The sequence below is a fragment of the Podarcis tiliguerta genome, assembly GCF_965153285.1.
Source record: "Podarcis tiliguerta genome assembly, chromosome: 11".
In the NCBI taxonomy this organism is placed as follows: domain Eukaryota; kingdom Metazoa; phylum Chordata; class Lepidosauria; order Squamata; family Lacertidae; genus Podarcis; species Podarcis tiliguerta.
Window position 1 is genome coordinate 36,300,460 of NC_139544.1, and position 19,925 is coordinate 36,320,384.

General features: G+C 41.6%; 2 protein-coding genes across 7 annotated transcripts in view; one reads left to right on the forward strand and one right to left on the reverse strand.

The window, feature by feature from the left end:
* The window catches only part of DMGDH (dimethylglycine dehydrogenase), a 43,446-nt gene extending 40,711 nt beyond the window's left edge, over positions 1-2,735 (reverse strand). For 3 of the 6 annotated variants that reach the window (XR_014503052.1, XR_014503053.1, XM_083403859.1), the window contains exons 1-2: positions 2,438-2,735; positions 10-178 (exon numbers count right to left, since the gene is read on the reverse strand). Coding sequence is in view for 2 of the 6 variants with exons in the window: in XM_083403859.1 (XP_083259985.1) it covers positions 10-178; positions 2,438-2,544 (276 nt within the window). In the remaining 4 variants the exon portion in view is untranslated. The remainder of the gene's footprint in view (positions 1-9; positions 179-2,437) is intronic. The other 3 variants (XR_014503054.1, XR_014503055.1, XM_083403860.1) reach the window with 1 other exon arrangement.
* A 1,006-nt stretch (positions 2,736-3,741) lies between these two features.
* On the forward strand, positions 3,742-19,519 carry LOC310659961 (betaine--homocysteine S-methyltransferase 1). Its single transcript, XM_083404214.1, has 8 exons — positions 3,742-3,882; positions 7,366-7,498; positions 10,244-10,362; positions 11,544-11,735; positions 12,792-12,939; positions 14,162-14,344; positions 15,742-15,970; positions 17,596-19,519. The coding sequence occupies exons 1-8, from the start codon at positions 3,847-3,849 to the stop codon at positions 17,786-17,788; spliced, it is 1,233 nt and encodes a 410-aa protein (XP_083260340.1). The 5' UTR covers positions 3,742-3,846; the 3' UTR covers positions 17,789-19,519.
* The last annotated feature ends 406 nt before the right edge of the window (positions 19,520-19,925 follow it).

The following is a 19,925-nucleotide window of genomic DNA, read 5'->3' on the forward strand; positions in this document are numbered from 1 at the left end:
TTCGCTTACTGCATGCCATGTAGATCCAGCAGTGAGTTCAGACTTTTCCAACAGAAGTACGTCTTTCATGCCAGCCTTGGCCAGGTGGTAGGCAAGACTCACACCCACACAACCACCTCCAATAATTACTGTTTCTGCTGCATCTTTCCATCTTGCTTCTATAGAAGGTTTTTCTTCCCTAGGAAAAACATAGAAACAGGAATCTTGCTTCTTTGCCTTTTTTATATACTGTATTTCTTATGTATTTTGCATAAATAGTTCAAAAAGCATATTGTCATCCCTAAGATAGCAGAGTGAAAGAAGCCTCAGTTTAAAAAACAAATTATATAATAAATAAATAAATAAATAAATAATCAAATTCCCCTCGTTCCTAGAGAATGAAAATCAAATTCTCTTCTTTCCTAGAGAATGAAAACAGCTAGCCAATTATGAAACTTATTTGCTGCACTTTGTGCAATTATGAGACTTATTTGCTGCACTTTGTGCAAAATCATAGCACAGCTGGTAGAGCATGAGACTCTTAATCTCAGGGTTGTGGGTCTGAGCCCCATTTTGGGCAAAAGATTCCTGCATAGCAGTGGGTTGGACTAGATGAGCCTCATGGTCCCTTCCAACTCTACAATTCAATGACACTGTTCCTTCATAACACTGTTCCTTTCAGAATGACACCCACTACCAATCAGCTAAGAGCGCTTCAAAATATTCCCCTCCCATTTTATCCAGGTTGAGAAACGAGGATTCACTGAGAATGCTTTCAGCTAATCACATTGCTGCTGCCGTTGCTGCAAATCTGAGAGGAGCTTAGTTAACATACCATTCCAGACACTGGGTAGGAAGCAACAGAAAGAGCAGGCAGGTTGTGCCACTTTTGTTTGAAGCAGAGGCAATGAGCCACAACAAGATTTTTGGTTTCCGTGCTGGAGGGAAAGACTCGCTTTCTTGCAGTGCCATGCAGAACCCCCCTGCCTGCCTTCAACTTCTCCATTAGTCCTTCTCTGAGTCCCCAGCCTTGCTTTCTTCCCCTGCCACACACTCACTTGTGTATGTGTCAACTCTGTATTTGCTTCCATATAACCTACTTATCGAGCTTTCATCCTGCTTTGTTTGCAGGGCCAGCTCACCCATGAGGACAGGTGAGATGACTGCCTCAGGCAGCAGGATGCACAGGGGCAGCATATTCTGATGTGGATCTTTGTTCCTGATGTAGGTCTTCACTCACCCCATTTTTCTTGGTGGGGAGGAGGGCACCATTTGGTGGCTCACCTCAGGTTCCAAAATGTATTGGGCTGGCCCTGTCTGTTTGTACATGTTTATGGAGCTATTTATTGAGCATTCATTCTTTTTTTCCTTTTTTATTGGCAGGGAGGTTACACAATGGCGACAGTCTAGAAGTGCCCAGTGTGTGTTTCTGGATTAAGTGAGCTTGCCTCTTGTGACCTCTAGCTCTGCTTATCCCTAGCTCCAGTTGCTGCTAGCTGCCCTGTCCACTGCCCTACCAGCTCAAGTGAGAAGCAACCACCACTCACAACCATTCACAGGTTCATTCACCCTAAAGGCAGCTTCCATATTGAGCTAAGGTATACCAAGTTAATGTTCAAAAGTCTTCAATTGTGTTTACCTTTCAGTGTGTATTAATAATACACCATGTGGGAATGGAGACAGAATGGACCTTTCTTAATTTTGGTTGATCTCTAAACAGAAAGGTTATAGTTGTGGGATGGGAAGAGGGAGGGACATCTCAGTGTCACCAACATGCAAGGATTTTGGAGAAAGTATTTACCTTTTTAGCTAAGGCATTTCACACCTGCATAGGAGTTACAAGGTATGGGCTACAACAGGGTGCCAAAAACACCTCCACAGACACTGTTAGAGGAGAAAAAGGCAATTTTGTAGAGTTCTAAGTATGCCAAGAATGGATCAAAGGCAAGCGGCCTTTTAGAAACGACTTAGGACATTAAGACCTGGGTTCCAATCCTTATTCAACCTCAAAGCTTCCCAGGTGAAAAAGGGGTGAGTTTCTCTCCGCTGTTGTGAAGATGAAAGAACAATGTATGCTACTCTGAACTCTGTGAAGGAACAATACAATAAAAATGTAACTAAATATTAATTTGACTTCTCACAGGATCTACATTAAATTTGTTCAGGTGTAATTAAGTGCATCCTCGCCCTGCTATGTTTTAATAATTTTACGCATGTAAAACACAACCCAAAGTCTCTCTGCCTCAGACCAATTTCACGAAATAGGAAAAACATCCCTTTTTAAGTCAGGAGCACCCCAAAACTTCCCAGTCTCGGGTCTGGGACAAATTACACAACCACCAACACCACAGAGCAGCTTGGCTGCCTATGCACACAGAATCAGCCTTTATTTGAGGCCAGACTAGAGAATAACGCGGCTAGAGAAGAAGTGGAGGCAAGAGCCTGAAGCTGGACTCACCACCTTTCAGTGGTCGGGCTGCAGGCAAAAGGCCGAGCAGGGAGCGAGAAGGCGGGCTCCCTGCCCCACAGCTTTGGCGGGAGCGACCGCAGGGCTCCCCGGAGCATGGCTTCTTCTCTCTCTGTCTGTCTCAGGAGATGGTGGCTCGGCCAGCCGAGGCTCTTTCCTTCCCAATGTGCACCCCGCTCCCGCTGCTCCCCACAAGACAGACAGGCTGAGCCGTCGTTTTCTAGTTGGCAGAGCTCACTCTGCGGCCAATCCCCACGGCGGAGGGAACCAGGACCGCCCCTCGAAGGCGAAAGAGACGCTTATGGGGGTGTTGTTGTTATCTTTAAACCTTTCTCCCTTTGAGGGGTGGGGGAAAGGGAGCAATTGCGGGATGGGTTCCCCCCGCCGAAATGGCTTCTTGGGAGCTAGGGATGCGGGACAAGAACGGGGGCTCAGGGCAAGTTAAGGAAGAAAACGACATTGGCGCCGTGAGGGGAGGTGAAACGCGGTGGAGGCGCACCCAAACCTAAGACCAACTCTTTAGTATTTTAAAAAGTGCTTTTCCTCCTGTGCCCTCTCCCACCCATTGCAAGCGGTCCATGTTTTTATACCCGGTAAAGATAAATATATGGGTGGGTGGATGGGATTTAGGTAAAATGACTTGCTTCCTGCAGTGAGGGATATCAAAACCTTGGGAAGTATACACGAAATCCTGAAAATGGCCGTTGGGAGCCAGCTTCTAACAGCACACTAAAAATATGATGCATTTGTGGCATCCATGAACTAGGCGCTTGAGGGAGGCGAGGGGAATTACGTGGGAATTTGAAGCATTGCTTCCTCCCACCCTGTAGGAAGCTGCCATATACTGAGCAGCACCATCGGGTCTATCCTGCTCAGTATTGTCCACACTGAGCGGCAGCCGCTGCCCAGGGTTTCAGTCACGAGTTTTCCCCAACTTGGGACCTCCTGCATGCGAGGCAAAATGCTGTGCCGTTAGCGCTTAACACCCTAATAATTATTTCTAGGTAGCTATGTGTTGCCAAATGCCCGAAGCGGCGCTTTAAATGTATGGAGCGTTTAAGTAGCCGTGATTCTACGCTGCTGCTTCTTCGAGAGTGAGAGAGACGTTACCCGGTGCTTGAGTTCTCGAGGCACCGTTACTTTTCGCCCATCGCAGAAAGGAACAAGTCCGAGCAGGGTCTTGCCCGGGCGAACGCAGCTATATTGAGACGCCTCTTTCTCCAATCGACGTCCAGCTCAGGATCCACCCACCTCCGGCCGCCCCTTCAAAAGGATATAAAACGCCCGAGCGGTTTGCAGCGCTCTCTGTGCCTCTTTGCTGGGGCGCGCTGCGTTTGTTTGTCTCGGCGGCAGAGGAGTGAAAGTGCAGTTCCCGACAAGGATCGACAGGGCGGCGGATCATGGCACCTATTGGAGGGACCCCGAAAAACAAGAAGGTAAAGCTGCCGGCTGCTTGGGGCTCTTGCTTGCTTGGTTTTTGTGGTGAAGAGAAGCCCCGAGGTGTAATAGAGCCGTCAAGCTTAGAGACCTTTCTCTGTCTTCGGAGTCTTCGGGCAAGAAGTGGTCTATTATCTCCTGCAAGGCGTCATCGAGAAAAAGAACAACGGTGCTTTAATAGAAAAGTTGTGAGCGAGAGAGGGGTTGTTTGGGGCTTTGCTAATAGGCAGACCCTGGGGGCTTCAAGAGGGTCAAAGGTGAAAGTCCGCTCCACGAGTTGAGGTATAGAAATAGACACCTCGGTCTACACCCGTGGTTCTCAACGTGGAGCAATTTGATTTTTAAGGGGAGCAATTCGAGAATGAGTTATTAACAGTGAATGGCGTTTTAGGCTTCCTCCACTTGAATAGGAGTTCACTTTTCGAAAAATAAGAATTATATGGGGGTGGGCATCAGGATTTTAGAGATACTTAGGTAGGGCATGGCAAAAAAAAAAAAGGTTGGGAACCACTGGTCTACACTCTTAACTATCTCAGCTGCCCTAGAGGCTGTTGAGTGTAAGCCAGGAGGCGTATTGAAGCCAGGGGCACCTGGTTCTGACAAATTTTTTATATCCCAGGACTTTTCATTCATTTTGTGTATAAATGTGATTATTCACATTGCTATGGGAATGTTCAGTATGATAGCAAAGTGTGTTTTCTGCATTTGGAACAACTGAATGTGATACTGATTTAGATAGATACACTTTTTACATGCTTTGGCCAGGATTCTGCATAAAAATGTAATCAGTCAGAATTGTTGGGTCACTTCCTATGCCATGAATATGCAAATTTGCAGTCCCGCAGATATGAATCTTCATTGTCATTAGAAAGCTTCACTAGAAGACTCATTGTTAATTGCTTTCGTAAACGTTACTCCGTGTGATTTCAAAGGAATTCATCTAAATATTTGTGTTACTGTTGCTTGATCATGTATATGACTAAAACCTAATAGGAGAGGTAAAAGTACTCTTAAATATTAGACCTATGGATAATATGCCTGTTGGAAAATGGAGTATGTATGTGTGCATAGCTATGGAGTTATATGTTTGAAGGAAAGTCACATGCAGGGGGAAACCTGAAGAAATAGATTATTAGAGTTTATCAATACAGCTTTTATGAAGATGGATAATCTAGCGTATGATACTAGATAGTGTTCAGAAAAACAGAGATAAAAAAGTAGCACCAGTCAACCAATAAACAGCTCCTTGGCCATGATTTTGGCAGTGTTAATAGAGAAAGAAAGGTAAATCTGGGCAATGTTATGGATAGAAGAACAAAAATATTTGACTACAGTGGAAAATGTGGGCACTTCTTGCATACAAAGCATGGAAAATGAAGAGAAGTGTAAATAATGCTTGGGCAGGAGATTATATTGTGATACTGTATAGATTTAGAAAGACTGTGTTGGCAATCATGCTGCCCCAAAAGCCTCACAGAGAGAGAAGGAGAAAAAGAAGCATAGAACTAAGCTGTTTCCTAATGGAAGGGTGAACTTTTTGGTAATAGAGAAATGCATCGCCTATCAGATTTGTTTAAAAAATGTTAGCATCCAGATTATATGTTCCTAGAACATATGGGCATGTGTGGTGTATAACATGTGTACTGTTAGACTCAATTCACACTGTCTTCACTTCAGAAGCAGAGTTTTATGAAGCAGGTCTGGTAAATCGTGAAGCGGTTAATAAAAAAGGGGGCACAGACATTTAGGGAGAGGTCAGTCTGAGCTTCAACAGCAACTGTCACTGCAGCTATGAAAAGAAACACAGGACAGCTGTCACTAATGCCTCAGTTAACTATGACTGAGGGATCACAAAAAAGAGCCGTTCAAATGGCACCCCAGGCAATTGTCAGCAAACTTTTTCCTAATAAATAGCATGACATACTCAAGGGGAAATAATCCTTTGAACAGGATCCTGCAAACCACTGCCAGTCAGGGTAGAAAATTCTGAGCTAGATGGATGAGACTTGATATAAAACCAATATAGGGCACAAATAGGTTCAAGTCTACCTGGTCGCCTAAGAGGTGTTAGTATGATATACTATAAATGCCGTCAGTGGTAAGAATCACCTCCAGACTAGGTATTTTACAGAATGCAAGTATTGTTTTTCCTTTTAGGCCCATAATAACTACCAGATATATTTCTATAGACAAAGTAGTAAAATATTTTGTACAAATAATTTTTTTAATAAATATATATATGAAGTTGCTGTAATGGAGATGATTTCCAAGTAGTGCATTGGTGATAATGAAGTGTCATGAAGGGTGAAGATTGTGTTCCTTTGACCTATCAGGGTCTCAATAGTCCTCCTAAATCAGGAATGGGTAATTTCCATCCTGGAAGCTGAATGTGACCTTCTACATATTTCCTGTAGTTTTTGTCATGCAGATTCAAAGTAGCTAGTCCATTGCAAGTTAAAAAATTGTGCTCTGTGAATCCAGCACACAACTGGTGAATTTAGTGGCTGTTGTAACAGTCCTGCATTTAAAGAATAAATGCAATGACGCAAAATGATTTTGTGTGAGTTTCAGAGGGTTGAGTAATAAACTTGGCATAGGCCTCCTGGCAAGCATTCTCTTATCAGTGGGAATGATATAAAACTAGCACACGAAGAGAGATTTAAGACAGATGTGTTGGCATGGTTGATGGTAGCTGCTTTCTACATGGCAATCCACCAGTGGAATCTTACAAAGTTTCTTCAGAAAATATCAGCTCTCATCTGTGGCTCCTAGAAGCTGTCAGTATGCGACAGCTTCAGGAACAGCTTCAACTGGCAAGCTAAACCAGATGAGGGTAGCCGATGAGTCTCAAACCCTTGGCAAGTTAGGGACTTCCCTTACACACGAAGACAGACTGCGGCGGATTGAGTGGACAAGATCAATAGTGGGTCCAACGGTCAAGAAGGCAGCTTCCGCATATCCTGTAGAGGGAAATTAGGGGCATATGGGGCTCATCAACTTGGGAAAGTAGCCCATCTACTTTCAGAAAATGAAAACTCTGATCCCAAACCTCCGCTGCCTTGTGTGATATCTTTTGGAGAAGATAAGGCTAAGGAGTAAACCCTACACAAATCCATTATGGAGTCTTAAGATGAGTGGATGGTGCCTTGTATGCCTCCTTCTGGCAACTCCTGCTGCCCTGCTGGAATCAGACATATTGCTCTGCTTTCCTTTGGACCACACCAACAAGTGGGGTCTTGTCTAGACACCCCAGGACCTCCATACACACTGCCCAGCCTTGCACCCCAGGAAGATCACTTAAGTGCAGCGGCTTAACTTTATATGTTGTATGAAATGTTAATACCTTTTATGATTTTTTCTCCTCCCCATGATATAATGTATTTATGTATATGTTTTCAGATATAAGTTGCTTGCAGACCTTTTATCTGAACGTTCTAAAATATTATATGAACACTATGTAGTTGTTGTTCCTCTTCTTCTAGGGTATTCTTGAACGTCTAGATGCTGGAGAAATTGTGATTGGTGATGGAGGATTTGTCATTGCTCTCGAAAAGAGGGGATATGTAAAAGCTGGACCTTGGACTCCAGAAGCTGCTCTAGAACACCCAGAAGCAGGTTAGTTTAATCTGCAATGTATACAGTATGAATTGTGTAAAGTTCCCAGTTGTAGAATACACATTGACCCCTATGCTTGATAAAGTTAGTCATGATAAAAGCTGTGATCCTAAACAAACTTACTAGAGAGTAAACATCATTAAATACAATGAGTAAGGCTGTAGAGGATTGTGCTTTATGCTCCTTGAAATAAGTGGAATAAGTCGGGTGCAATTAGTTCATATCCCATTTCATTCAATGGACTTAATCATAGTCCACTTTAGCTAAATAGGAGCTGTTGGGCACAACACACAGGCCAATGAAAATTGATTCTATTCAACAAATTTTAATGGGCTCTTTAATGGGCACATTTTCTGATTTATACCTGATTTTGTATTTTATGACACTTTGAACTGGTTATTACAGAAATATTGCTTTAACATTATATCAGTAAAATTTAATCTTTTTAAAAATATTTTTGCAGTTTCGGGACTGTCTTAAAATAAGGATTTACAGTATACTGTTTGTTATCCTGTGTCTGAAGGCATCTATAGGTCTTTGAAGATAGGGTCCTGGATTTACAAAGACAAGGGGATGCAAGCAAATACTGTGATAATCACAAAAGAGCCATATTGATGTAATCAGTGGTCTTTTGGTTATCCTCTGCTTCTATAATAGCAGACAATGTGGTGGGACGGCACTGCTTACCTGACCTGCGGTCATTGCATTGCCGATATTTACCAGGAGGGAGATGGTGGCTATGGTGCAAATGCACTAATGGGAGTATTGGATTGGCTCTGCCTCTGCGTTTGCACCATGCAGGCTTTGCCAGCACTTCACCCCTCTGCCTCCTGGTAAGCAGCAGTGATGCAACTAACAGGAGGTCAGGTGAACAGTAGTAACCCACCACATTGTTTGTATCTGATGGTGTCGAATACTAGGTGTTATGGTACCATTTTCAGTAGTAGCTTTATGTTCAAAATCATTTGGCAAAACCTGTACCTCTTCAAACACAAAACTGTCCCTGCCACAGTATGGGGAGAGTGAAATTAAGCCTGATGCTGCTACTTCTGTCCACCACTACAATTTTCCATGTATCACTCCAGCTCCTTTAAAGTAAGGCAAGATTTTAAAAATGCAACAAACAACTATTTCACAACTGGGGTGTATTGCGAAAGTCCCATACCAGTCAGGCAAACAGTGTTCTAAGTGTGAAATAGATGTGACCTTAAATCATTCTTAAATTACATTTGTATGGGTCAAAATGGGGGGGGGAGGGGTGACAGAGTGTGTCAGATGTGAACTCGAAACTGGATAGGAAACCAAACAGTCTTGAAGTGAAGAAACAGAGCCTGTTTTTCTTGCCTTTGGTTAGAGTGCGGATGGTGCCAGCTATTGCACAGTAACTGCTGTGGGGTTTGAGACAGCTATTCTGGCATCATAATTATAAACACATTTGCTTGGAATGAAGTCCTTTTTATTGTGGCAGAAAATGCTTCCTAAATGAGGTAACGAGTAGAAGTAATTAGTGACCTACCTGTGCACATTAAGTATCCCACACTGCAGGGATACCAGCATGGTTACCCTGCAGGTGTTGTTGGATACAACTTCTATCATCCTTGACCTTTGGTCATGCTGACTACGGCCAATTGAGTTTGGGATCCAGTAACATCTGGAGGACACTGCATTGGCTGGCTGTGTTCTACTGTCTCTATAAATTCATTGTAGTTGTGGGTGGCACATTTCCCATTTAAAATCTACTTCTGATACACTGCCTGTTAAAAATGCTATTGCATATTGCACCAGTAGACTAAGGAAAAATAGCTTAATTGGCTATAGACAATATCCAGTAGTGAACAGACTTCTAGCCATTCAACAGGACTTCCCCTTCCTCTCCTCCTCATGCAGCTCCTTGCATGCCTACTAAAACTGCTGTGTAGGGTTTTGGACCCTCTGCAGGTGATCTACTTGTAGATCGCTGGGTGTTCCTGGTAGATCTTTGGCCCCTCAGTGATCTCCCCCCCCCCCAGAAGGGGGGAAAACCTGTGGCTTCCTAAAAAAAGTTCAACAACTTTGCCTTTCCCAAAAAAGCTCAATAACTTTGAGTAGATCGCAGTCATTTGGGAGTTGGATGTCCCTGAGAGTCTAGAGCAATTTGGGGGAGGAGTGCAGGAGGCTGCAGAGGGAAAGAGAAGAAGGGGAAATCTGCTTGGATAACACTGGCTATTGCTCTAAGGAAAGGAAAGAATGTGCCTTTCTTTTGCAACTTCAGATCTACCTGGAAGTCTTTCATCAGCTATTATCATATGAACCCTATTTATTTATACTTCTACTCAAGTCAGCATTGTTCTTATTTACAGGCAGGAAAAAGATGATGAGAGAGAGAGTGATTTTGCTTTCCCAAGATATCTCTACAATAGAGATGAACCTTAAACCTCCCTGGTTCAAATCCAATTTTGTCCAACTGTCAGATCTACAAGTGAAATGGTTTAGCAGTCTCAGATGCCTTTTGCATTAATCATGTACCAATTGCAAGTTGGGAAATTAATGTGCAGATTTTTTAATTGATTAAATACGCATACCCTTTATTAATAAATCAATGGGAGTGTTTCTTTTTAACAGTATAACAACTCAGTTAAAAAATGAAGCGAATCACTATGTGTAGGTCATAAAATGGAACATGATAAGGCAATACCATGTAAAAGGAGCTGCTGCCACAATATTAACATCATATTTGACTCTCCGTTTTCTTTAAACATTTTGCAGTTCGTCAGCTGCATCGAGAATTCCTCAGGGCTGGATCAAATGTTTTACAGACATTCACCTTTTATGCCAGTGATGACAAATTAGAAAACAGGGGGAACTATGTAGCTGATAAACATTCTGTGAGTAGTTTCAACAGCTTTTTATTTTTATTGACAAGCGGAGTTACATGATCTCAATGCAGAAACATGGGTCATCTTTGCAAGACATAACTCATTAATTCAAAGATGTAGATTTAAAAATTCAAATAGAAATAAAATATATGAAGATTTAGTATACTGAAATGGCAAGACAGAGATGCTGCCTGGATTACCTTCCAAAAAAACAGGGACAACCACCTGTCAGATGAAAGAAGCAAGCTAGTTACTCTTACTGTAGTTATTTCTCACAAAGCACTTTCAAGTTGTTTAATACTGTGGAAAACAGGAGCTGACAAGGGCTATATTTATCAATTAATTGTGACAAAGAAAAGTTTGTATACCCATATACAGAAGTAACTCCTTATAGTGTGAAATAATATTATGTGCAAGACATGAATAGCCAAGAAGAATGTTTCTGTTTGATTTTTCAGTAAAACCTAGTTACCATTTTTTAATCTTGGAGGCCAGTTTGTCCTTTGCTCCTCCTTAGAGATATCGTAACACTGTGGTTACCTTTCAGGCTTGAAAATATTCCCTCCCCCTAATATTTTCCTCAGGTGCTTTTAAATCTCTCACTTGAGAACATGTCAGCAACGTCAGGACAGAACCAGAAAAGAGTTACAGACACTTTTGTCAACACTGAGAGGCACTCGCCACTTCAATATTTTAAGAATCATCTGCCTATTTTTAGGTAGTTGGTTAGGATCACATATGTCCTCCCTCTAAATTACCTTTGCTTGCCAGGAGTGACAGAATAAATGACATTTGCTGCATGATTCCTGACTGTCTGGGTGGGACTACTGATGAAGACCTAGTTAGTTGTTGTTGGTTGGTTAGTTGCTTTTGCCAAAACAGAAGCAGGCTGGCTCAATGGCAGCAAAGAGAGGCGAACTATATTTATGTTGTGATTAGAAGGAGTTATTTTCAGGAAATATTTTTGGGACCTCTGAAGATACTATTTTGGACCCAAAAACGAAGCAGGCAAACATTTACACTGTCCTCTAATAAAAACCACCCCCTTATGAAACTGTACTGTGATGATGGGTAAAATGTGAGACTTCTTAGCTGGACAACAAATGTAACGTGTATTCATTTTTCCTACAATAAAAGTGTAGGTATGTGTATGGTGTAAGTCCATACTAATGCTATTTCTGTATTATCAGGGCAAGAAAGTAAACGAAGCAGCCTGTGATATTGCAAAAGAAGTGGCTCAAGAAGGGGATGCTTTGGTGGCTGGAGGCGTCAGCCAAACCCCTTCATACTTAAGTAGCAAGAGTGAAGCTGAAGTTAAATCAATCTTTCGAAAGCAGCTAGAGGTTTTTACTAAAAAGAATGTGGACTTCTTAATTGCAGAGGTAAATGCAAACATTAAGGAAACAGTAAGTGGTGATAATGGGGGAAACGGCTTTTGTGATAAGTTCATATCCAGAGTTTGTGTGAATTGAAAAACTGCTTGCACAATGGGGCTCTGCAGATTTGCAACCCACCTACCCCCAAAGAGTGACCAAGGCATGCCAAAACAGGGCCTAAACCCCTATTGAAATGGATCTAGAAAATCTGTTTCATCCAAGAGTGCCAGAGTTGGGGGTGGGGCACCCCCTCAGAAATTTGTACCCAGGGCCATGTTCCCCTCATCCCCCCCCCCTCCAATGCTGGAAGGTGTGGGATAACAATGTCTTGGGCCTAGCCTCTGCACAAACAAATCAGAATGAATGCTCAATAAACTGATATCATATAGCCTCCACATAAATTTTACATGAACAAATCAGGATAGATGCTCAGTGAGTAGGTTGGTAGAACCCTTAAACAGATACCCTGAGGTACAAATGAGTTTAGTATATGACGAAAGATACTCAGCAAATGCAATTTTTGGAGGGAAAGTTTTGAATATTTAGAAAATAACAGGAATCCTCATTTCCCTCTCCACTGGGCTGGGAAGGGGAAGCACTGGCTTCAGCAAAGGTGTCTCCCAACTGAAGGTGAGTGGCCCACTGGTGGTATTCTTCTTGCCATTGGAGGGCAGCAGAAAGCCTTGAAATATGGAGCATTCCAAAGGTGGGGAGGGAGCAGAGCTAGGCATTAGGCCCCTTGTGGAGTCCATCAATGTGCCAGTCTGGAGCTCCGGCAGTGATCAGGGCTAATCGTAGTCCACCTCCATTTCATCATAGCCACCATGCATAGATATGGGGCAGATGCAACAATGGCTCTGACCCTCACAAAGCCCTTTTGTCAGGGGGTGGGGTTTTTGCATTGTATCCCAATTAAAAAAAAAAGTACTTTTTCTTTTAGTCTTTTGTTTGTTTCTGTCACATTTCCACACCAAAGGTAGTATTATGCTCTGAACTCTCTCTCTCTCTCTCTCTCTCTCTCTCTCTCTCTCTCTCTTACTTACTCCTTTCATCTCTTTTTAGTATTTTGAACATGTGGAAGAAGCTGTGTGGGCAGTTGAAACCTTAAAAGAAGCTGGGGTTCCAGTTGCAGCAACTCTTTGTATTGGTCCAGAAGGAGATATGCATGGCATATTACCTGGAGAATGTGCTGTCAAACTTGTAAACGCTGGTAAGATTCTATATTTGACGTATCCATCGTGATACAAGTTAAAATATTAGCGATATGGAATGAGATGAAAGAAGCTCAGCAAAAGTAGGTGCATGTTTGAGTAGGAAAATATTGGACAAGGTGAAAGGGAAGGCCTGTTGGCTCATAGTGGACCCAGCTTGTGGGGCGGGGGCATTGCCTCATTCTCCCTAATGGACCAATTACTCAAATAGTTCTACTTTTTATTTTAAAATTCCGAATCTGCTTTATTAAGGCTCAAAGTAAAAATGGCATTTTAACAAGTGGTTTGCAAATGACCCTGTCGCCCACTTTAGCTGTTGCAGCACAGAAAAACAGGCAAGTGGCCCCATCCACAGGCAAGTGGGGAACAGCTATCAATCTCTTGATTCTGCCTGAAAAGGTGCACGAGATGCAAATCCCGGCACAAATACTTGAAGCTTGTACCCCACACCCATACTTGGTTGCTTTACAATACCAACAATTCCACACTTAAATTAGGTGGCTAAAACGAATAAGCTTTGGATGGGAGGAACCAGGAATGGGTTTTTGTGTGAAAGGACTGTGAGCAAAAAAAACAAAAACACACACAACCAAATTTCTGGACTGGGAGGTATCACTAAGAGGTACATCCTGCCCTTTAATTTTAAGTATACATTTACCTCCCTTTCTAAGGTGGTATTTTGCATCTGATTCCAACCTGATAATTGCCACCTGCCCCAGATTTTAACTTGTAAGAATTAATTTTAAGATGTATTTTAATTAATTGATGTCTGTTTTTATGCATATTGTGTTGTTTTTATGATGTTAGCCGCTCTGAGCCTGGCCTCAGCTGGGGAGGATGGGATACAAACAAACAAACAAACAAACAAACAAACAAACACAAACTTATTTATTTATTTATTTAGTGATGCCAGCTTGTGGTCTTTGGGTTTGTGGGTGGGAACTTAGCAAATCCCTCAAGCTTGAAGTCTGCCCACCCCAGGTCTAGAGTACATTCAGCCCAGTCCTGCAAGGTGTGGATCTCATACTTTAATCTGACGCTCCCAGCGTTTCAAAGATAATAAGTACTTTGCTATTTATGTCTGTTTCCATACATGCATATTTAAAGTGCAGATAAAAAAAACACCATAGCATCGCAAGGGGCCCTTTATACACAGATCACATTAGTTTAAAAACATTGAATTGAAAGATATTGTGAAACACTTCACATCTTGTTCTTTAGGTGCTTCTATTGTTGGAGTGAACTGCCATTTTGATCCAGCTACTTCCCTCAAAACTCTGAAACTCATGAAGGAGGGCTTGGCAGCTGCTAAACTAAAAGCGCACCTCATGTCACAGCCACTTGCGTTTCATACTCCGGACTGTGGGAAGCAGGGCTTCATTGATCTACCTGAATTTCCTTTTGGTAAGACTTTTGTTGTTGCTGCTGTTCTTAGCGTGAAGCTGCGAGAAAAATAGCACTTATACATCAAATAGCAGTATACAGTATACATCAAATATCCAGTCCATGTACTGGAAATAGGCCCCATTGCCTTCAAAAGCATACAGTTGGTCTGGAACTGAAGCCATGTTGCATTGTATAAAATGTATTATTTTTTTTTTTAAATGCACCATCATTCTATTCATATTTCAAGAGTGATTTATAGTCAATTAGATTAATTATAGGGATGCGGGTGGTGCTGTGGGTTCGGCGGTTCGGATCCCCACGACGGGGTGAGCTCCCATTTGTTTGGTCCCTGCTCCTGCCAACCTAGCAGTTCAAAAGCATGACAAAGTGCAAGTAGATAAGTAGGTACCACTCTGGCGGGAAGGTAAACGGCGTTTCCGTGCGCTGCTCTGGTTTGCCAGAAGCGGCTTAGTCATGCTGGCCACATGACCCGGAAGCTGTACGCCGGCTCCCTCGGCCAATAAAGCGAGATGAGCACCGCAACCCCAGAGTCAGTCACAACTGGACCTAATGGTTAGGGATCCCTTTACCTTTACTTAGATTAATTATAAAATACAACACTAAAACAGTAGGGTCAGAGTCTAAATATTTAAACCTAAAGATTGCTGGCAGGTAAACGTCTATAGCAAGAATAGGAACCATTTTTCAGGCCACAGACCACGTTACTCAGCAAAAAGCTATTGGGGGGGGTCACATTTCATACGTGGGCAGAGCCCAAAAGTAGATAGGGCCAGTTACCATGCAGATCAGCTGAGGGGTGTGTGTGTTATTTTCATCCTGTTATAGGGCTGGGCTTGATGTCCGTGCTGAGACTGGGATGAAATTGGGCCATCTGCTTCCCAGATGATCTACAAATATCATCTAAGGAGCAGGAGAAAGCTACTGATTTTCATCCCCATCTCAGTATGCTTAAAGCTTCCCACCCTGCATGCTGAACTGGGGATTAAAAATAAATAAATACAATCTCCCTGTTCCTCAGATGATCTATTCCATTTGGTTGGGAAAACATGTAGGTAATTCTTGGAACTAGAAAAGAGTGCTGAAAAATTTGTTTAGATCACTTTGTGGAATAGGGAGCCCTACCTTAGAAAAGTCAGTTTGGAAACCGAAAACCTGTTCCCCAAGAGTGGCTATTGTGGCTCTGCCTTATGGTACCTGGAAAGAGACTCCTTGCTGCTGTTTGCAAACTAAATAGTTGTGAATAAATACACAATTGTCTGTCCTGGTTAGCGCTGTCTAAAGAAAACAAACCTATTTTGTAAAACATTTGGATGACAATGGTAGTGTTTTGCACAGATTTTTATCACCGAATGTTCAGATAATAATGAAGTTAAAGTAATTACATATCATTACAGCTTTGGAGCCAAGAATTCTATCCAGATGGGATGTTCACAAATATGCAAGAGAGGCCTATAATTTGGGGGTTCGATATATTGGAGGGTGCTGTGGGTTTGAACCATATCACATCAGAGCAATTGCAGAGGAGCTGGCCCCTGAAAGAGGATTTTTACCACAAGCCTCTGAAAAACATGGCAGCTGGGGGAGCGAATTGAGCATGCATACCAAACCATGGGTCAGAGCAAGGTAAAGTATATTTTTAACTCTGATACTAAAATAACCCACTATATATATATTTCCTTTTCAGAAATGCATTGCTTCATATAGCAAATTTCTTGGTAGTAGTAGTAGAACTCTATGTCATGGTATAAAACCATGCACACAAGCAGTTTTGAACAGTAATTTTATAGACCTAAACACCAAGATGGAAGTAATGGATGCAGGATATTACTAAACATGCGCATTTAGATCAATACAGTGACTGAGTTAAATACCCTCCAGTTTACTAGAGTACCTGTTATTCAGCCATTGTACAGTAAAGTTTCATTCAGATTTCCTGATGATATAAATGTTGTTCCTTTCATGTTAAGCTGGAAGCATTAGCTATGTATAGTAAAGCTAGAGAGACTGAATTCAATCAGAATACTAGCTACTTAGTTTCCCCTCATGCTCCAAACATGTTGGGACATTTAGATATCAATTTCATAATAAACTTGTTCTGTTCATACTACTTCTTAGGCGCCCAATGCAGTGCCCATCAAGGCCTTCTGTCCCTACCAATTTTTATTTATTTATTTTTAAAAACCTGTGAGGGTTTTATTTCAGGCCAGGGGTTTCTCTTTTGGGGGGGACTTTTTCTTTGGGGGGGTGTTTTCTTTGTTTTGAGCTGTATGTAGATATGTTGCTGGGCCCCTGGGGAGATTTTGTTTCAGGGAGTGGAGGCAGTTCTGACCAGCACCACTTTCATTCTGTGAAATGGGTATTTTGTGGTGCTCATAACAGTTTCTTAGATTTCCAAATATTCTCCCTCCCTGACACAAAATGTTGGGGATTCTTTTGTTATTGTGTGGTATTGCCTTCCTTTTTGTTGCAGCTAAGCCAGAGGGCCACTATAAAGTTCAGCATATATCTGTATCATGGTTGTGAAGGTTGTCTGAGGTCCTGAAACCTCATTTAAATGTCTTACATTGCAATCATTATATAGGTTGCCTTTGAAGTTCAACAATGTGCTGCCTTTGAACATTCAACAATGTTTAAAGCTATAGTCGAGATTTCTGGAAACCTACTGTTCATATTCCTGGGGCTACAAAGTTCATTTTAGCCCCCTCCCCCTTTTCACGATATTATTTATGTCAATGTTATTTTTGACCTGGCCTTAGGAGGAAAAGAAACTAGGAAATATGCATATAAACCTTTCAAAAGCACCTGTATTCCAGAAGTGATATGTTAGGGTTTTATGCCTCAATATCCTTGGAGAGGTGGAGTGGGGAGAATTAGCAACGATACAGCACTACCAATGTGCCCCCTTAAGTGTTTGAGGCCCTCAGTGCTAGATCTCAGTATCCTGGCTGAATGATTACACTATTAATCCCTCTGGCAAGTCAGGGTTGCCATATATCCTCTTTTTCCAGGACAGGTCCTCTTTTTCATGGGTATGTAAAACCAGAGGCGTCATAGTGAGCCCATAGTTAAAAGTAGAACACCTTAAATTTAGTTATTAAAACAATCGTTTGCACTGCTAGGTTTACAACCAAAAGTATTCTATGACAATCTGTTGATTTACATGCTAAAACATTTTGCAAAATATCTCGTACTGTATCCCTCTTTGATTAAAAATATATTGAATAGGATTTGTCCCTTTTTTAACCTAGGGCTAGGAAGGAATACTGGGAGAATCTCTTACCTGCTTCAGGAAGACCATATTGCCCCTCACTGTCAAAGCCAGATGCCTGGGGGGTGACCAAAGGGGATGCTGAGTTGATACAGCAGAAAGAAGCAACATCTGAACAACAGCAGAAAGAACTCTTCAAAAGACAGAAATTCAAATCCAGCACTGTAGCATAGATTATTAGCAATTTTGTCTATGCAAAAACAAGCATGTCATTCTATAATTGACAACTCAGTGGAAAGATCAGACAGAATTTATTAATTGCAAGTTGGAAGTATAATAAATCTCAAAACACTTTTTTAAAATTAAAATGCGCCCATGCTATGTGCTGCACTTCTATTGAATACTCCAACTTATTTGCAGTACACACAATTCAGAGCACGTTCATCCTCTAATCCTATTGAAATAATTGGGATTTAATGCTTACATGTAAAATAGTCCAATCCTAAGCAACTTTTCTCATAATTAAGTCACACTGCATTTAACAGAATTTCGTTCCTAGTGAATGTGCTTAGGATTTCACCAAAGAACTTGGGTTAATTGGAACTTTATATGGATTGTGCCCAATATCTTAGATGGAGAAGCTTTATCTTCCATTTCCCCCCTTATAATCATAGCACTCTTTATGAAAGCTAAAAGAGATGAATACTTATTTTGGAAAGATATATTTTTCTCAGGATAAGAATAGCTTAAATCATTGCAATTATAAAATTTTTAAAAATAAAATATTTCTGATAAACAGCAGACTATTTTCAAAATATTTGTTGGTTTTATTCTCCCAGGCCTGAGATGCCATTGCGATCTCTAAATGCATATTGCAGGAGATCAAATTAAGCTAAAAATTATTCTGCATTAAAAAAAGGAAAGTTTATTAAAAAGGGTTATTTACAGTCCCAATTAGAAACAGAAAAATGTAAAGAAGATACAAGAATATAAAACTCTTTTCTGCATGTGAAATCCAAACAGGTAACTTCTGGAAATGTATGAAATCCACTTGGCTTTTCCATTACAAATTAGCAAGAAGTCTTATATAGATCATGAATGAAGTTTCCTCTTGAGCTGCTTAGCTTCCCAGACTGTGGGTGGTATCCAAAAGTGATGGTACTGAAATAATCCACCAGTGGAATGGGGAGGAGGCCATTTCAATGACCCCTAAATTCCATGCCCTCTCTAAATCTGCCTCAAGGGTTGGGGGGGGGGTCCCCTCAGGGCAGATTTTTGCCCCCCCCCCAGTATGTTTTTTGAGAGGTGCTATGCAGGAAGGTGAAATGGACACACACAAAAATCCCTCCCTGTTTTGCTGACCAATTCCTTCTGTCAATAGATAGTTGCCACTGGATACCACTCTATAACTATGCAGATATTTCTTCACCATGTAGCATCTGTGGAAGCTGATCACATTTACTTTCACCACTCAGCATGATTGATCCATTCCAATATACTTCACTGGTGCACCTGATCAAGAAGTTGAAATAATCTTTCTTACATCTAATCTCGTATGAGGGCTTTGGTACCCGCTTTTAAAAAGGGAGATCTCCATTGCTCACTGAAACTAAGGTCACATGACTTAATGACTGAAAATCTTCTGGCATGTGGCTCAGGGCCGGCCTGAGACATTTTGGCACCTGAGGCAAACCACAAAATAGCACCACCCTCCTTGCCAGGGAAGAAGGGCTGAGTGAAGATATACATCAGGAACAAGGGGGGAAATAAAGATCTACATTGGAATCTGCTGCCCTCTGTGGTTCCTGCCACTTAAGGTGCTTGCCTCACCTTGCCTGATATAGCTAAATAAATGACTAGTATCTGCTATATACTGAGGGAATTGGCCTATATGTGACATCATTCAGTTCTTTTATATCTAAGAGCAATGTTCTGTATTAATACCAATAAAGATTTACAAATTACCCTAATGTCTTGCTGTTTTAAGAGTGAAATTATATTTAAAACGTGCATTGTTAAGAAAAATGAATAAAGGTACCTAACACAATGTTTTAACATGCTTCGTTTGGCACAGAATATTCTTCCTGAATATGTTTGCCTTGCCACCTTTCTTCTCCACGACACATTATAGAACTCTTTTGTAATTGTGCATACACACACACACAAAAGGCAGCATCAATCTTGTAACAATAAAGCAGGAATGGGAAGTTCTGGCCCTCCAGATGTAGCTGTAACAATATATATACAGTTAAACTTCAGTTGTCAAATGTAATCTGTTCTGGAAGCCTATTCGGCTTCCGAAATGTTCAACAACCAAGGCTTCTGATTGGTTGCAGGAGCTTCCTGCACTCTGGAGAGCCAGTGTGGTGT

Bases quoted from the DNA above. Each gene is read 5' to 3' on its own strand.
- LOC310659961 (XM_083404214.1), top strand. From the start codon at position 3,847: ATGGCACCTATTGGAGGGACCCCGAAAAACAAGAAG. The intron at 10,363-11,543 runs GTGAGTAGTTTC...CTGTATTATCAG, and splicing joins ATGTAGCTGATAAACATTCT to GGCAAGAAAGTAAACGAAGC. The intron at 14,345-15,741 runs GTAAGACTTTTG...ATATCATTACAG, and splicing joins TCTACCTGAATTTCCTTTTG to CTTTGGAGCCAAGAATTCTA.